Source organism: Sphaeramia orbicularis, chromosome 16 (genome assembly GCF_902148855.1).
Source record: "Sphaeramia orbicularis chromosome 16, fSphaOr1.1, whole genome shotgun sequence".
In the NCBI taxonomy this organism is placed as follows: Eukaryota; Metazoa; Chordata; class Actinopteri; order Kurtiformes; family Apogonidae; genus Sphaeramia; species Sphaeramia orbicularis.
In genome coordinates, this window is record NC_043972.1 from 28,867,652 (window position 1) to 28,884,057 (window position 16,406).

Here is a 16,406-nt window from a genome sequence, read left to right on the forward strand (position 1 = left end):
ATAAGAGTTTTTAATTAAAACAGAAGGAAGTTATGTTTGTGTTTTTAAGAGAGAACGAAGTCTGATAAAGATAAATGTTGACGGAAATCCACATTCTGGTTGGACAGGCTGCTGCATGTTTGTTTTGATTAGAGCTGATCGGGGGACAGGAAGTGACCTGCGTGGCGCGGGGTCAGCAATGAGGGGTCAATGGATTCCCACAGCATCAACAGTTATTAATAGAAGAAAACATAGCAGCCATTTTATGTAGCTTTCTCTTTCAGTGAACCAACAGTTTAGAGGTTATTGGGTTCTACTCAGTACGCACTTCTGTTCATTAGTTTTTACACACTGAGAAACCAAGTTTAACGTGGGGGAAAAAAAGCACCATCAGAGACAGAAAACACATTCAGAACGGATTTAAGGAGCAGCAGCTGCAGCCAAAAGTATGTAAGACTTACATAATGTCACGTCTTTATAACATGTTAACCACTGTTTTTGGCAGGGATAGCCCATTTTTCATCAGCTGTTCATAGTATCAGTAAACAAAGAGACAAGATCCTTCCTGGACAAGTTTTAAGATGTTACTTCTTACATTTCTAAATATGCAAATATCTCCATACTCTCAGAATTAAGGTGGGCAAAGACACATTTGACCATTGGCAGACAAACACACTTCTGCATTTGAAGCTCAAAAATGATGAGGGGGACATGACAGCATTTGTTTTTGTGGGGATACGGACCTTTTGTCATTAGTTTAGATTGACTTAACAATAAAAATGTGTGTTTATGAAAGGAAACAGATTCTTGGCTTCTGAGTTTGTGATGACTTGGTGAAAATGTGCAGCAATAATGTGGTGAAATAATGTAAAATTCTGCACAATGGCAGAATTTTAATGCTTTAAGCTTTTAACAGTGGTTCCTTTTCCTTTGTGTTTGTATAGACTTGAAGTTGAATTCATATTATCTTCTCTAATCCCTTCATGAATTCTTCTTCTTGGCACTAAATTTGTCTGTTGCACAGTGTCTTTGTGTAACTGTATCCCGAAGTTGGAGTCTCGACGACTGAACAACAAGCTGTATGTAGATGTCGGCCCTGATGCCAGCAGAGGTTGTTGCAGGCAGCAGTCTGAAGTTGCCATGGGCCAGATATTTCTGTCTCTGTAATTCATCTCGCTGCTTGTCCTCCTCCTCCCATTGAATGGCTGTGGTTTGTGGTGGGAAAATCTCCCTCGTTTGTGTGTGTGTGTGTGTAAAATGCTGTAGTATTTTTGGGTGTCGGTGGTTGTCAGACCACAACGCTGTGATGGCACCAAGGCTTTCTAAGCGTTTGGTGATGTTTTCTCACACAGAAATCAGCAACAGTTCACTAATAATACAACAAAGTTCACATGTCAGGCATCACGACAGCGTTCTGTGGTATCAAACTGAACATATTGGGAATCTGATAAAAGATTTTTTCCTCTGTTTTGAAAGAGCAGCGCTAACCAAGTACGTGCATTTTTTTTTTCTTTTTTTGTTGTCCTTCTGTAACCAGAGAGAATATTTTTGCTAGACCACACACGCCACTGAAAACAGAAATGGCTTCTTGACTTTGAACTGTCTGTGTTGTTTGAGAACAAATTGAGACGTGGTGCCGTGTGACAAGTAAATTAAACAGGATTCTCTAAATTTTTCAGAAACGGTGGTTTTTGCCTGTAAAGTCCTAATTTCCTGTGAAGCTGATTATGTGTGACTGCTAACCCAATGTTTTCTTGCTGTGTTTGTTTGTTTGCACAGACCGGAAACCAGCACATATACCAGCCCGTTGGCAAACCAGGTAATAGACGGGCCTGAGCCCTGTGTAATTACAGTCTGACAACCACTATTGTTTTATTTTCTCCTATGTATAATACTAACTCAGAGAAAGAAGAAAGCAGTGATTGTCATATTGACTTTAGGTTGTTTTTCATTGCAGACAGTATAAAGACAAGTTATTCCAATGCATGTTTTCATGTTTTATGATACTACATATCATTTTATTGTCCTCTTTTAGGTACGTTGTTTCTAGGTTTCATTTTATTTTTTTTTTACAGTATTTTCTTCTTTATAAAGCAGTTTGGAACCATGTTTTGAAAGGTGCAGTACATTTATTATCATCACTTTATTTTATTTAGGACTGACCAGACAAATATCACATCTACATATAGTCTACAATGGTAAACAAGTCAATTTGGGACAATGTAGAAAGATTACTTTTTGGTTTTTTGTGTGCGTTGTCCATGCATTGTCTGCTTTTTCTGTATTTCATATATATGGAGTTACTCAGCTCTGTTTAGCTTTCATTTGTGCTCTGTATACAATCTCTGTATCTCCCACTACCAGCAGATAGTGTGTCAGTGTCTGAGTTGACAGTCTGTTGCCACAATATGACAGATCTGATTGTGGACTCTGCAGCCTGTTGGCCTGTTAGTGAGCAAACTGACCTGTGTTTATATATGAACTCAGACAGCGTGTCAGACTCAATGTGTTGTGTGCTTATAGCGTGAATACACCAACTCTGCAAGCAGCTGAGGACAGGGAAAACAGAGAACTTGAAATGGTTTCACAGTGGAGGGATTTTACATTTAATGCAGCATGAACTGCAGTTTCTCACTGTAGCTCAAGACATATTCATACTGTTTTTAAAGTATTTGTTGGGGTATCAGAAAACACAAAAGAAATGAATGAAAATCAAGCAGCAAACATCTTCTATCACCCATTGCATTGAATACCTCCACCCAGACCCAACACAATAAGGCATGAAATAGATCTTAAATTGTATTCATAACTGTCTTAAATTGAACTGTTTTATTTATTTATCAGTAAATACATCACCATTGGAAAATATCTAGTTATAACCCTCCACTGATGTATGTATTTATATGTATTTAAATTTTTTTTCTTGTACTCCCCCTGCTGTTGAGAAACTGATTTCAAAAATTTGTATCAGACTGTAAAATATTTAACTTAAATTCACTTTTGCATGATTTTTTAATGTTTTTTTTTTCCTGCAGAGCATGCAGCACCCCCAAAGAAACCCCCCCGACCCGGAGCCCCAAGTCAAGTGGGCAACCTAGCCTGTCTGAATACTGGAGACAGTTACAATGACGGAGTGAAGGTACACACATGTGCAGTGATGCCCACACATGCACAAGCAACACAAATACAAACGCACAAATATACTGAAAGAGATTTGGATAAAAACAGATGGTTATTAATACAGGAAAAAATACCACTAATAACACACTTTGACCAAATATGCACATTGCATGTATTAATATTTTCCTTGTATCTTCTTCTCTTTGGCTGCTCCCTGTCTCCCTCCCCTCTTCCTCTTCCTCCTCCTCCTCCTCCTCCCGCACTCTGCCTTACTGTTGACCCTAGCCCTGGCGGGTAAGCAACACACTGTCTGTGTGTGTTTACTGTGCGTCTTGTCTCATATTGATCACCTCTACATTCATTTATTCCTTTTTTCCATCACTCATTTGACTTAAATCCCACAAATGAAAACCTCATATATGAACCCAGTTGGATGTGTTTGTACCAATCTGATGTCTTACGTCTGTCATAACCTAGAGACAAATCTGAGATAGTTTTGTTCCCTTACTAACCACTAACAATATTTAATCTTCCATCATGCTGGAAATCCTTCAGCTTCACTCTAACAAAACATGAAGGGTTTACACAGCAGTTATTTCCAGTGTTCAGGGCTAAATATGAGCGCAGAGCATTTTAGTTCACAGATCTATATTTCATTGACCCACAGTACAAACTCTTCATGTGTTTCTATTTTACACTTTCTGCAGCTGTGAAATCAGTGTTGCTTTATTTTCTGGTTTTGAGCAGTAATAAGCAGGGGTGGGACATGAATTTAGGAATAAATCATATTACTTGCTCTCATGCTAATTACCAGTATTTTTATTAAAGGAGTGATATTTAGCTTTTTAAAACATTTCCCTGTGGTCTACATAAACTGTAAATGCTATGCTTGGGTCTGAATTTGTCATTAATTTAGCTCCACAGGTCCATCTTCAACCCTATTTTTTAGTAATGACAGGAGAAAGGTAGTTTTGAGCGCTGGCCCTTTAAATGCACATGAGCCACTTCACACTCCACCCCCTCCAGGTTGCTGACCGTGCTTTTCTATCCCATTCAGCCACTTGTGTTCATTAATACAACCAACAACTGAACATTTTAGGTAATCGGCTCGAAGTTTGGACATATTTTCAGTTTTTACTACAACCGCTGCTGCTGACAAACAATTATGGCGTACTCAGAGAAATGTTCATCGGAAGTCTTGACCTTATATGTGCAAATGTCATGGTGTAACTAGTTATAGACGCAACCAATTAAGAAGGAATTAAAACAGGTTGTAGAAATCCACTCGATTTTTGCCAAAATGCAGACTGATCTCATGAAATTGCATTGTATGTCACGCCAGTTCTTATGGCATTACACGTGTTTATTCAACACCATTTGATCGCGTGTCAATGTACACTAAGATCTCCAGTTTACATATCTGTATCCCCTAACCCTAACTGCTAATCGCGTGGTATTTAACGCAGAATGAACATACATGCAGGAAGCTTACAATGCGTACAGATAACACGCCAATTAAAAGTGGCGTGTTATCTGTACGCAGTTCATGATATCCCGTTGCAAAATGAATATAAAGATAGCTTTGCAGCACCTGGAGGGTTCAAATTCAAACTTTTTCAATTATTAGGGTCCAAATACACAAATAAATGAACCAAAGACTAATAAAAATGGGTTTAGCAAAATATGACCCCTTTAAAACATGAAGACACCACTTTGACTCGCTAGAGCTGCATTTTCTCCTTATGATGGTACACATGGACAGAGAAATTGAAGTTCATGTAATTTATTCACTTTTTAGATGTTTTTCTTTTCTTCAAACATCACGATGTATCATAGATAATTTAAATGTACGTATTAACCACTTTTACACAGAGACTGGCGTGTCGGAAATACCCTGAGCATTGCGGTGTTGGCTCTCAAAACAACAATGGAAGACGAACAGAGCGCAGCGATGTTTATTTCGTCTTCGACATCTTTCTGGTCGCGTTGATATGTTTGTTTACTGTACGTGGCCCACGCTCATTTTTAGATCCCACCGGCACGGGGGTTGCACACAGAATACGTCATCAGAACGTCACACCTTGGTTGCGGAACGAGAGGTGTTCGTTTTATCTAGCGTTCCGGAATCATGATTCCACCTTTATCACAGCTCTGTTACTACCTCCAGAGGCATTGCAGAGCTGTGACAGAGGTGGGACCAAATGATTGCACCATTTCAATTACACAGACATCATTTTGAAGTAAAAGCAAAATATTCCCGGAACAGAAGTGCTGTGTAAAAGGGGCTATTGACTGTTACAGAATAGGCAAAGCAAGTTTATTTGTATAGGATAATTCATACACATAGGAATGTAAAGTGCTTTAACAGAATAAAAGACAAGTTCTAAATGCAAAGACAAGAATAAAGATTAAAAACAGTAAAATATGTAATTTTAAAAAGACAAAAAATGAAATGGTTAAAATATAAAGAGAATAGCGCAGATAAAACCAGCTGGAAAAATAGCTCCATTATGATACTATCAGCAATGTATTGTGAGTTATTCTGCTCTATTCTTCCTGCCTCTATTAATAACCAGATGGAGTTGGTTACGTGGAAATGTATTTATGCTGCCGTCACAGTAGGACAGTAGGTCAGATTGGAAAAGTATGGAACTTCTAGATCTGGAGAAATATGGAAAATGGAACAAAAAATTTGTTTCCAGACTATTGCCACATTCTGTTTTCCAAAATTCAGCCAGTGCTCTCATGTTGCAAACTTTGGGCAATGATTTGGCAGCGTAATAGCATCCGTCATCAGAATGTAAAACAACTAAGTTTTTTTTTATAACATCACAGATATCTAGATATATGTACTCTGATGTCAAATATGGTCTGGAATTTACAATACCAAATGTGTAGGACAAATGTGGTTAGTTATATCTGGAGAGCTGAGTGGAAATGAAAAAAGAGTAGAGACAAAGAGTGTCATTTTATTTTCACCTAATCATGGGTCAGGTTGGTTTTCAGATTAGTGTTGAATGCAGAGTAGATGAGAGTGCAGTGCATTGTGGGAAGAATAAGAGGAGGAGATTTTTGTCAATACACAAAACTGATTGTGAGCTGTGGATAAATCTCCACAGTGCATTAGTGCCCTCTAGTGGACAGAATATAAAACTGACGTACTCACACTTTAATCAGAGCTGCTAACCTTCTCACATATTCATTCATATTTAAATTCATCCATTCATGTACCCATTAACACTTTGTATCACTGTTTAATTGTAACTTTGCAGAATTATTGTTGGATCTGTTCATACTTACACCTCTTCTTTATTTTTTATGTTGCTTAAAGTGTTGTCAAAATTTCAGTTATGCCACTTTTTTGAGCAGATGTGCAGTGCAAATGGCTGCATGATTCATATACTGTATAGTCTACATCTATATCCATGTGGGATTTGTGCAGGCAGATGTGTTATCAAATCCCACAAAAGCTGTTTTATTTATTTTCCTCATTGATATTGTCTCGACACTCTTTCTCATTATCACTGCTTCTGGGTTCTCCGCTGTCACAGCGCTTTAGCTTTCTCCTCTCATTGCTTTTTGTGCTCTCGCGCTTCAGCTGCAACCTCAAGAGATAAGCCCACCTCCGACCGCTAACCTGGACCGCTCTAATGACAAGGTGTATGAGAACGTGACGGGATTGGTCAAAGCTGTAATCGAGATGTCGAGCAAGATCCAGCCGGCTCCTCCAGAGGAATACGTTCCCATGGTTAAGGTAACAAAGGCCTCCTCAAATCCAGTGTGGCTCATTGGAGATCTCCTTTGTGTGTCTCTTGTACTAGAAATGCTCTTATTGTCTTGACTATTATATCAGTTTAAATATATCAAACCTCATTACAGTTTTACATATAGTAAAATTTTATGACCAACTTTCTGATAAAACATTTGTAGATCATCTGATTCTGCGTACCTGACCTTTTCAACACCTATTAATTTGTTGGATGCTTTATCTTTTAAATGCAGAATCAGACTTGAAGCACCCCTCCTGTGCCCATTCAGCTAAATTATACTGTAAATTAAAATCTAATAACACAGTGCTTTGCTAGTTCTCTTTTTATTTTGAGTTATTCCTGTTCTCAGCAAATACATCTGTGTTTTATTAGGATGTGGGTCTTGCATTAAGGACGTTATTGGCCACAGTGGATGAGACTCTACCACAGCTTCCAGCCAGTACACACAGAGAGGTAAAAATACACAATATAGCACAGTGATTATTATATTTGCATGTGCATTAATGAGAGTGTGCTTCACTTACGATTTGATTTTTCTTCACAGATTGAGATGGCACAGAAACTTTTAAACTCTGACTTGGCAGAGCTGATTGGGAAAATGAAGTTAGCCCAGCAATATGTGATGACCAGGTGGGTGTAGATACTATATCAACAAAGCAGTTTAATTAGAAGCCTCAATATTCTTGTTTTGCACAACTACATCTTGTTCCTTTTTAGAGATGATTTTTGTTCATGACTTTAAAAAGAAGCACAACAATACAGACAAAGCTCTGACTCCTTATTATCTTTTAGTTACTAATACATGTGTCATATTTACATTATGTGATTATAAAATAGTCCTTATTTGACTATCATCATTCAGCATATTTTCTGGAAATTGTATAAAAGTTAGTTACACCGTTAAGTAACTGCATAAACAGGCCTTTTTTATGTTAGATTCTTTTATTATTTCTCAGATAAATAAAAGGTACTTTTTCCTATTTTTATTTAGTAGAACGTCTGCAAATATCCAGTTCAGCATGTAACAAAACATAAAATTATGTAAAATAAAAAAGACATGGATCACATCTGCCAATAAAATAAGTGACTTCATCCACTTTAGTCTTCACAGCAATGAGTCCCTGTTTTAGATACAAGCTTATTCTGTTCAGGATTACTAAATTCTACTTCCCATTCACTCTCCTATGTGATTTATTTATTTACTTAGAGAGTGTGGACATAGGTCTGATCATGTGCTTCTAATGGTCTAGTGCAGTGCTTCTCAAACTTTTTACAGTGGAGTACCCCTGAAATATATATATTGTTAGTCAAGTACCCCCAACTCTCGCTTCAGCAGTTTTGATTGAAAAAATGAGGCAAAATTTGTTCCTGTGCCAATGGTGTCTGTTTATGTTTTCAAAACTTTGTAAACAAACAACATACATATAACTTTAATATATTAAAAATAACAAATCTTTATAAGCAAATTTTGTTCAAAATATAAACTGGAAAGTGCCCTCTTTCATTGCTAAGAAAAATAAATGAAATGGTCATGAATGATTGAATGAACAAAAAAATCTACAAAAAAAGAAATACTCAATTACTCAGATAAACTCAGCATAAAATAAAAGTGTTCTTAAAATGCTGCCAAAGCTCAAACAAGATGACAGACAACAATAATAATAATATTAAAAAATAAAAAATATTGAAATGAAATAAGGTACGGAGTGTCAATTTTATTATATGAATATATTTGTGTTTTATATTTCAGCATTAATTCTCATTATTTATTTTGTATTCAGTACATGATGACTTATTTAATGTATTTTTCACAAAAAATTTCTAGCGTAATCTCATGACTTTTGAGGTGTTACCACCAGGGGGCGTGGTCATTCTCTTGTCTCATCTCACTCTACACACGAATAAATTTGCTGTATAAATAATGCATGTGTTTGTATTTTGTGCTCTGTCTCAGTCTGCAGCAGGACTATAAGAAACAGATGTTGACGGCGGCTCACGCTCTGGCTGTTGATGCCAAGAACCTGCTAGACGTCATCGACCAATCCCGGCTCAAGATGATGGCCCAATCCCGCCCACACTAGCCCCTCATCAGCCGAGCCGACCAGCAGGACTTGGTCCGCTATTAAAAAAAGACAGCATTTATTGTGTTTACTGTTGGCAGCAGAGAAGTTAAAGACTCCTGTTACACGATGGAGCTGACTGCTTTCCATCGAAGGAGAAAACAACGGCTCTTATATTTTGATATAGTCTGTGAAGAGTTATTAGATGACAAATCCCCTGCAACTTTAGGAACTACTATGTGAACAAAAGTAAAGAATTAATTTGGGATAATTCTCTCCACCACTGTGACTTTCTTAAAACACGAACAGAGAAAAAAAACACAACTCCTTAATCAGGGACTTGGCAGCTCCACTCTCTTTGGACTGGAACTTAACGATGAGAGGAGGTTGGGTGAAGAGGAGTGGATTTATCTGGTAAGTTTTTAAACTGTGGATCTTAACATGAAATGAGCCAGATTCATTGGATCCCAGGTTTAAAATGTGTCTGAACCTCTTAAAGAAGAAATGCCATCGTGTTTGTGGATAAGTCTATATGGAAAACCACCTGAAAAAAGCCATCAGAACCTGATTATTCCACATTTGATCTGCATGAAACTTCAAGACGCCCACGTGATTTGAGTCCCGGAGGAGCGGATTAGACACCAACCAGCAGCCTGTTTATAACGTGATTTGGCTTCTGGATGTGACCTTTCGCCTCAGCTGAAATACCTCCAGCATATATTCAACAAGCGGATGAAACTACATTTCCCATCAGCTTTGGTCGTGTGTGACTCTGGCAAACAGCGGGCAGACGCAACAGATAACATGTCTCTTTCTCTTCCATCCATTCCTGTCTTCCTTCCGTCTCCCCAGGTTTTATTTATAGACACAGAAATTGCAGAGGTGGAGACGGACGGAGAGATGGGGAGGGGCAGATTCAGACACTATCCTTCCCTTTTTCCACTACATTTTTTGTTTCATTTCGTTCATTCTCCCTCTCCTTCCTGCAGTCTTCCTCAGCTCCTACCTGAGCAGGTTTTTTAAACTCCAAATGTGAAGAATTTGACTGTCTGGGTAAACACCACAGACTACACGCACTCAGTAAAGCCAACTCTTTTTATCAGCTGCCTCCATGTTTTTGTGTCATTTGGAGCTCTGTGTTTCTCCTCTTCACTGTCTGATCGGAAACTGTAGGCAGAATTTCAGTCCCAGCATTGACTCTAATGAGCGAAAAAGAAAAACAAGCACGGCGGTTTTGAGGCACTCGTGGGAGGAAGAAGAGGAGCTGGATTGTGTCTCAACCTGTGCACTGAACTCTCCTACAGTCTCCGTTTATCCCTGATATGAAACTGACATCACACCACCCCACTGGTGTTCCAAAGTGAATTCTCCTGGACACAATAAACCACACAACTGGAACCTTTCTGCTTTGAGTCCCAGTATCTTGTCAGGTGTAACACTTAAAAAAAAAAAAAAAAAAAAAAAAGTCCCTGCCTTGTGTCACCCCTAGCAACAAAGACACACCCATCAAATGTGGAGCCACATAACTGGAACTTGTCTTGCAGACACAAAACACTGAACTGACAAAACAGTAGAACACTTGTGTCTTTGTTTATATTGACCCCACATGGAGTATGACATACTGCTATATGAAATGTATTGGTGACTGTACTAGTACAGCATGATATACTGGTATGGGGAAGAGCATATTTGCACAGCACCAAAAAACTAAATAATTTTTAACCCTGTTTTACCCAGATTTAATTTCTATGTTTAGCCAGCAACAACACTATCACACATCTGGGTATTATAGGGATAAAAAAAAGTGAATAAAAAACAAAAAACAATCTATTTTAACTCCTTGTTGTTGTGTAAATCTGCTCATGTTGGTATATTGTAAGCTATACTGGTGTGTATCACTGGTAAATTGTACAGAACTCGTACTAGTAAACACTGGTTTTTATTTTGTCTTCTGGGCTAAATCAGCCATCTTGTCAAATAGGAAAAAAGCAATGAAATAAAATAATGCTGAAATAGAAAGTGCTCTGTTTACATTCATTTATAGCATGGCAGCTTTTTTAAAATGTATTTAAAGATAATTTTTCACATTACTATCCAAGTTCTGTTATTTTCTTTTTTGTAGTTATTTGTTTGGAGTCTTTATATATAAAAGAGCCCGACCGATACGGGATTTTTGGGGCCGATATCCGATATTGGCTGATAACCGATATACTGGCTGATATATTAAATAAGAACATTGATCTACACAGGATATAATAATCTTATATGAGATAATTGTGGACAGGTGAATTAACAGTTGTATAAATCTTTGTTTATCTGACAAAGGTAATGGACCCAACTTTAAACCTCTGTATAGTAGTCTTATATTAGACTAGTATGTGACGGTCCATCCTTGTTGGAACAGGGTAGCGGTCCGATTTTTTTTTTTTTTTTTTTTTGGGGAGGGGTCGCTGGTCCATCCTTGTCAGAACGGGGGTCCGTGATTCCGTGATTGTGCGTATGTAGGGGGGTGATAGCGTGATTGTCTGAGCAGAAGTGAAAGTGAAACTGAAAGGCTTCACTGTTCCTCTAACTCTCTGCCCAGCACACACACACACACAGGAGCAGCAAGCGACAGAATCTCCACAGCAAAAAAGTTTATAAATCGGTTACATATTGGCCAATGTTGATTAATCGGTGATAAGCTGTAACGGCCCGATTAATTGGCCGGTCAATTAATCGGTTGGGCTCTAATGAGTACTGCTAAGCTTAAGGCTGTGGGCCATCACTGGTAGGGCAGCTCACAGAATTCCACTTTGGAATAAGGTACAAGTCAGGCAAACAGAATGTTGATGCAGGTACCCTTTGTCGTTGCCCCCTTGACATCAATACCTATCTGAGTCAGTGTTCAGAAGGATTGTCAGAGGAGGCAGTGTGTACTGTTTGGGAGGGGGGGCAGAACAGCCCAGCAGGGGGAGATAACATGGGTGGCAGCCCTTAACATTGTATCCCAACCACATATTCCCACAAAACCTTTCCCAGTAATTGACTATAATGACCTGGCAAATGAGCAGCGGAATGATCCTGTTACTTAACACATCTTCGAGGCTAAAGAGAAAAACATGGAACTGTCTGAAGGCAAACGCAGGGCACTGAATAAACTCACAAGAAAACTCTTAAGGGAGTGGAGCAAACTATACGTGGAGAACAACCTCTTGTACGGGGAAGTCCTCGGCCGCAAACGGCTGCTCTTACCTACCACCTATAACACAGGTGTCAAACATGCGGCCCGGGGGCCAAATCCAGCCCGACAAATGGTCCAATCCGGCCTTTGGGATGAATTTGTGAAATGCAAAAATTACACTGAAGCTATTAACAATAAAGGATGTGTAATAAATCATTTTAGGTCATTTCAGTCTAAAAATGATCAGACCAATAAAATACTATCATAATAACCTATAAGTGATGAAAACTGTATATTTTTCTCTTTGTTGTAGTGTAAAAAGTTACATTACACAAGAATATTTACATTTATAGACTAGCCTTTCACAAAAAATGTGAATATCTAAAATGTCTTAAGAGAAGTATGTGGAGTTTTAACAATATTCTCCCTGTTATTTAATGTTTTGTGTATTTGTAGATCCATTGTGATCTCTAAGTTGTGATGCACATGTATAAATGATAAACTGAGGCATAATATTGTTAACATTGCACATATTTTACTAAAGAATTTTCAGGTTGTTCATATTTGTTCATGTTATGTTCAAGTAGAGTTCATAGATGTAAACATTTTCATTACGGAATTTAAATTTTTTTCACTCAAAAGTTATTATTATCTTATTATTTATATTATTTGACTGGTCCGGCCCACTATATATCATATCAGGCTGTATGTGGCCCCTGAACTAATATGAGTTTGACACCCCTGACCGATAAGCAAACAGCCCTCACCTACCTACACAACAATGTGGGACATGTTGGTGTGGAAAGAGTCCTGAGCCTTGCTAGCCAACGATTTTATTGGCCTTTTATGAAGAAGGATACTGAGGAATACGTCACCAGAAAATGTCAGTGCATAAAGCAGAAAAGCCAACCTTACCTGATCGAGCACCCATGGGGAGTCTCACATGAAGTTCACCCCTTGAACTTGTTTGTCTTTACTTCCTCCACCTTGAAACTAGTTGTGGTGGCTATGAGTACATACTCGTGGTAGTTGACCACTTCAACCAGGTTTGTGTAGGCATACCCCACTAAAAACAAGGCTGGAAAAACTGCTGCTGACAGGATTTTTAATGACTTTGTCCCACGGTTCGGACGGTACTTTGTTTTATTTTACTACTGATGGTTTTACAAAACAGAAAACTTGACTCATTTGTGGAAGCAACCAACCTGATTTCAGGGAGATGAACCATAAACTCAGAGCTATTAACATCCATTTTAAGGAAATGGCAAACAAGATTGAGGGTGCCAAACAGAGAGTGACAGAAATAGAGGAATTGTGCGCCAACTTCAAACACTTGCTGTCCCACACACTTGAACTACAGGAGTTATTTGATTATCTTTCTACTGCTGTGTCTTTCTACCTTGTTGCTCATTTTTGCAGCGTATCAGCTCATCCTGTCTACACTGAGATTATGTGCAGGTTTTAATTCCACCCCTTTACACAAGAACAATATGAGAAAACAGCCCAATCACAAAGCAGACAGTTTTAGTTACAGTTATTCTACAGATAAGAGGATCGATTACTGTTAAAGAACAGAACCATTTTCTCAACAGGGGATGAATTAAAATGAAGAGCCTCTCAGAGTCTTCATGTTCTAGTTTTATCACATCTGTTAAAGATAAACAGAGGAATGCATCAGTAAACACCCAGTGCACATCCTGCACAAAAACACGTTTTAAAGACGACCAGTTCATTAACATTCACTTAACAATTAACTTGACTACTGCAATGCTCTTCTAACAGGCCTCCCAGTTTGTGCTGTCAAACCACTACAGATGGTCCAGAATGCAGCAGCGCGTCTGGTCTTCAATCAGCCTAAAAGGACACATGTCACCCCGTTACTTATTGAGTTACACTGGCTACCCATAGCTGCCTGCATCAAACTCAAATCGTTAATCCTAGCCTACAAAATTCTCAGTGGGTCTGCTCCTACCTTCCTAGGTGCACTGATAAAAGCTTATGTAGCCCCACGACCACTCCGCTCGTCTGGGGAACGTTGTCTGGTGGTCCCCAGACCTTGTACAAGACAATCCAGGCTCTTTTCATGGGTCATTCCACGTTGGTGGAACGTTCTACCGAGTACTACGAGAACAGAGGTGTCCCTGCCTATCTTCAAGAAGCTCCTGAAGACCCAGCTCTTCCGAGAGCACCTCCTGTCCTAGCACTGTCAGACATTCCATTTTAAATATTTTAATAAGGTTTTTCCCAGGATTATCACAGATTTTCCCAGGATTATCTCTGGACCTGCTGCGATGGTCCTGCTTCTCTCTTGCCTTCATCATCATCACTCACTTATCCTCACCTGCCTCCATGTGTCTCCCCCTACTCCCCCAGTCTCTATCTCTATCGCTCTCTCTTTTTCCCCTTCTCTACCCTCTCTCTTTAACCCCAACTGGTCAAGGCAGACGGCCATCCTCCAGGAGTCTGGGTCTGCTCCAGGTTTCTTCTGTTAAAGGGAAGTTTTTCCTTCCACTGTCACCAGTCACAAGTGTTTGCTCCTGGAGGATTCTGTTGGGTTTCTGTAAGTTGTCTTAGAGTCTGGTTTTGACCAACTCTATATATAGTGTCATGAGATAACTTTTTTGTTGTGATCTGGCGCTATATAAATAAAATTTGATTGATTGAGTGACTTGATTAGTTTTCCCCTGTAAGTCGCTTTGGAAAAAAGCGTCTGCCAAATGCATAAGCATAAACATTCAACATCCAATATCCTGAAGATCTGACCTTACAATTAAGGCGACATAGTGAGCATATTTATTTATTCCAAACATAACAAACACAGAAAACAGAGTTTAACCATTGTATGAACCTGTATCTCAACAGAAACCAGTCAGATAATCAGAATTATCGGTCTGCACGCACGCAAACATAAAAGTACTTGCAGTACCTGATTTACCTATTTATTTATTTTTTTGTACATATAAAAAATTAACAAGCAGGGTACATTTACCTACATAAACAAAACTCTTTACATTTTCTGTCTTCATTTATCAGTTTAAGCCATTTTGTCTATAGAGAAGCAGAAATTGGTGCCAAAATAAGAGCTTATTGTGTTTTATTTATGTTGTCTGTACATTAATGTTCTCATTAGTGATGTTATATGTTTGTTTTGTTTTTTAAAGAAGCAGCTGTACAATAGTCTAATTCTACAAGGCAAACTGCATTAAAGGGATTTTACACATTCATGCCGGCAAACTGTTTTTTTGTTGGTGATTTTCTTGCTGGAAATAGATGTTAATGGTGACAAGATCCACCAAAAACAAAAAAAAAAAAGGAGTTTATGAGGGTGTTTTAATATGTCGCCCTGCAGAGCATTCACTGGCCTTCACAAATATGGGAACATTCTGCTGATCTGATATTACAATATTAAGAGTGGCACGTGTTACTCAAACTAGGGCTGAACAATTTGTCAAATCATAGAATGTAATTTTTTGATGAAGGTGAAATAAGTCTCAGCATATGATTATTGCAAATAAAGCATTGTGGTACTACAGAACCATATTCTGCAGATCTAAAGGAACATGCCTATTTAGTGCAAATACAAAAATCACATTATCTTTTTTTTATTTTTCAGTGAAAATCAAATGCAAAGATTAGTATTTCTAACAAAATCATGCCTCATATTACAGTATGTCTCAAACCTGCAATATGAATTTTCTTGCAAATCATTCAGCTCAAATACTAATTTGCATGAATGTACTTATAAGTTTTATGTACTTTTAGTACAGTATAATGGAATATCATTTAAAAGAAAGATGAACCCTTTAACAAGTTTATCAGATGCCATATTAGGAGTACATATTGAAACATATTTAAGCATCTGTCCTTTTAAATAATGACTTTTAAATAATGAATGAATGCTTTTTTTAATGCTGTATTTTATGCAGTACTGTATTTTCTTCAGATACAGGAGGAAAATACAGGACATGTGTGCGCAATATTTGAAATACAAATAAAACAATCAGAACTAAATGGTGTCTACAGGGTAAAGTATTAACTTTGACCTCCATTTCTATAATAAAAAGACCTACAGCAATAAGAAAATGTGTAACATGTTGAATTAATTCAGTACACCTCATTGTCTGAACAAAAGGGTTAAAATACACATTAAGTGCAGAGGGAGCTCACACTCAGTACTTCACACTTTGGTTTGTAGATACAGTTTTGTTCCAGAAATTTTTTGCTTTTAACGCTGTACATATTTCCTGCATATTCTGTTTGTAATATTAATACAGAGTCTGAGAATTGCAGGTGTGTTTGTGTGTGTGTGTGTGT

At 38.1% G+C, this 16,406-nt stretch overlaps 1 protein-coding gene and 1 long non-coding RNA gene across 12 annotated transcripts in view; one reads left to right on the forward strand and one right to left on the reverse strand.

Annotated features, from left to right (window-relative positions):
• The window catches only part of LOC115434972 (focal adhesion kinase 1-like), a 64,983-nt gene extending 54,548 nt beyond the window's left edge, over nucleotides 1–10,435 (forward strand). For 6 of the 11 annotated variants that reach the window (XM_030157127.1, XM_030157128.1, XM_030157122.1 and 3 more), the window contains 7 exons: nucleotides 1,759–1,798; nucleotides 3,015–3,118; nucleotides 3,385–3,393; nucleotides 6,698–6,853; nucleotides 7,242–7,322; nucleotides 7,414–7,499; nucleotides 8,824–8,950. In XM_030157127.1, coding sequence (XP_030012987.1) covers nucleotides 1,759–1,798; nucleotides 3,015–3,118; nucleotides 3,385–3,393; nucleotides 6,698–6,853; nucleotides 7,242–7,322; nucleotides 7,414–7,499; nucleotides 8,824–8,950 — 603 coding nt within the window. Of the gene's footprint in view, nucleotides 1–1,758; nucleotides 1,799–3,014; nucleotides 3,119–3,384; nucleotides 3,394–6,697; nucleotides 6,854–7,241; nucleotides 7,323–7,413; nucleotides 7,500–8,823 lie in introns of all 11 variants that reach the window. The other 5 variants (XM_030157121.1, XM_030157129.1, XM_030157130.1 and 2 more) reach the window with 3 other exon arrangements.
• A 4,765-nt stretch (nucleotides 10,436–15,200) lies between these two features.
• Nucleotides 15,201–16,376, reverse strand: LOC115434974 (uncharacterized). Its single transcript, XR_003937620.1, has 2 exons — nucleotides 15,832–16,376; nucleotides 15,201–15,788 (listed from the first exon to the last, which is right to left on the reverse strand). It is a non-coding gene; the product is annotated as an uncharacterized LOC115434974 (long non-coding RNA).
• Nucleotides 16,377–16,406: the final 30 nt, after the last annotated feature.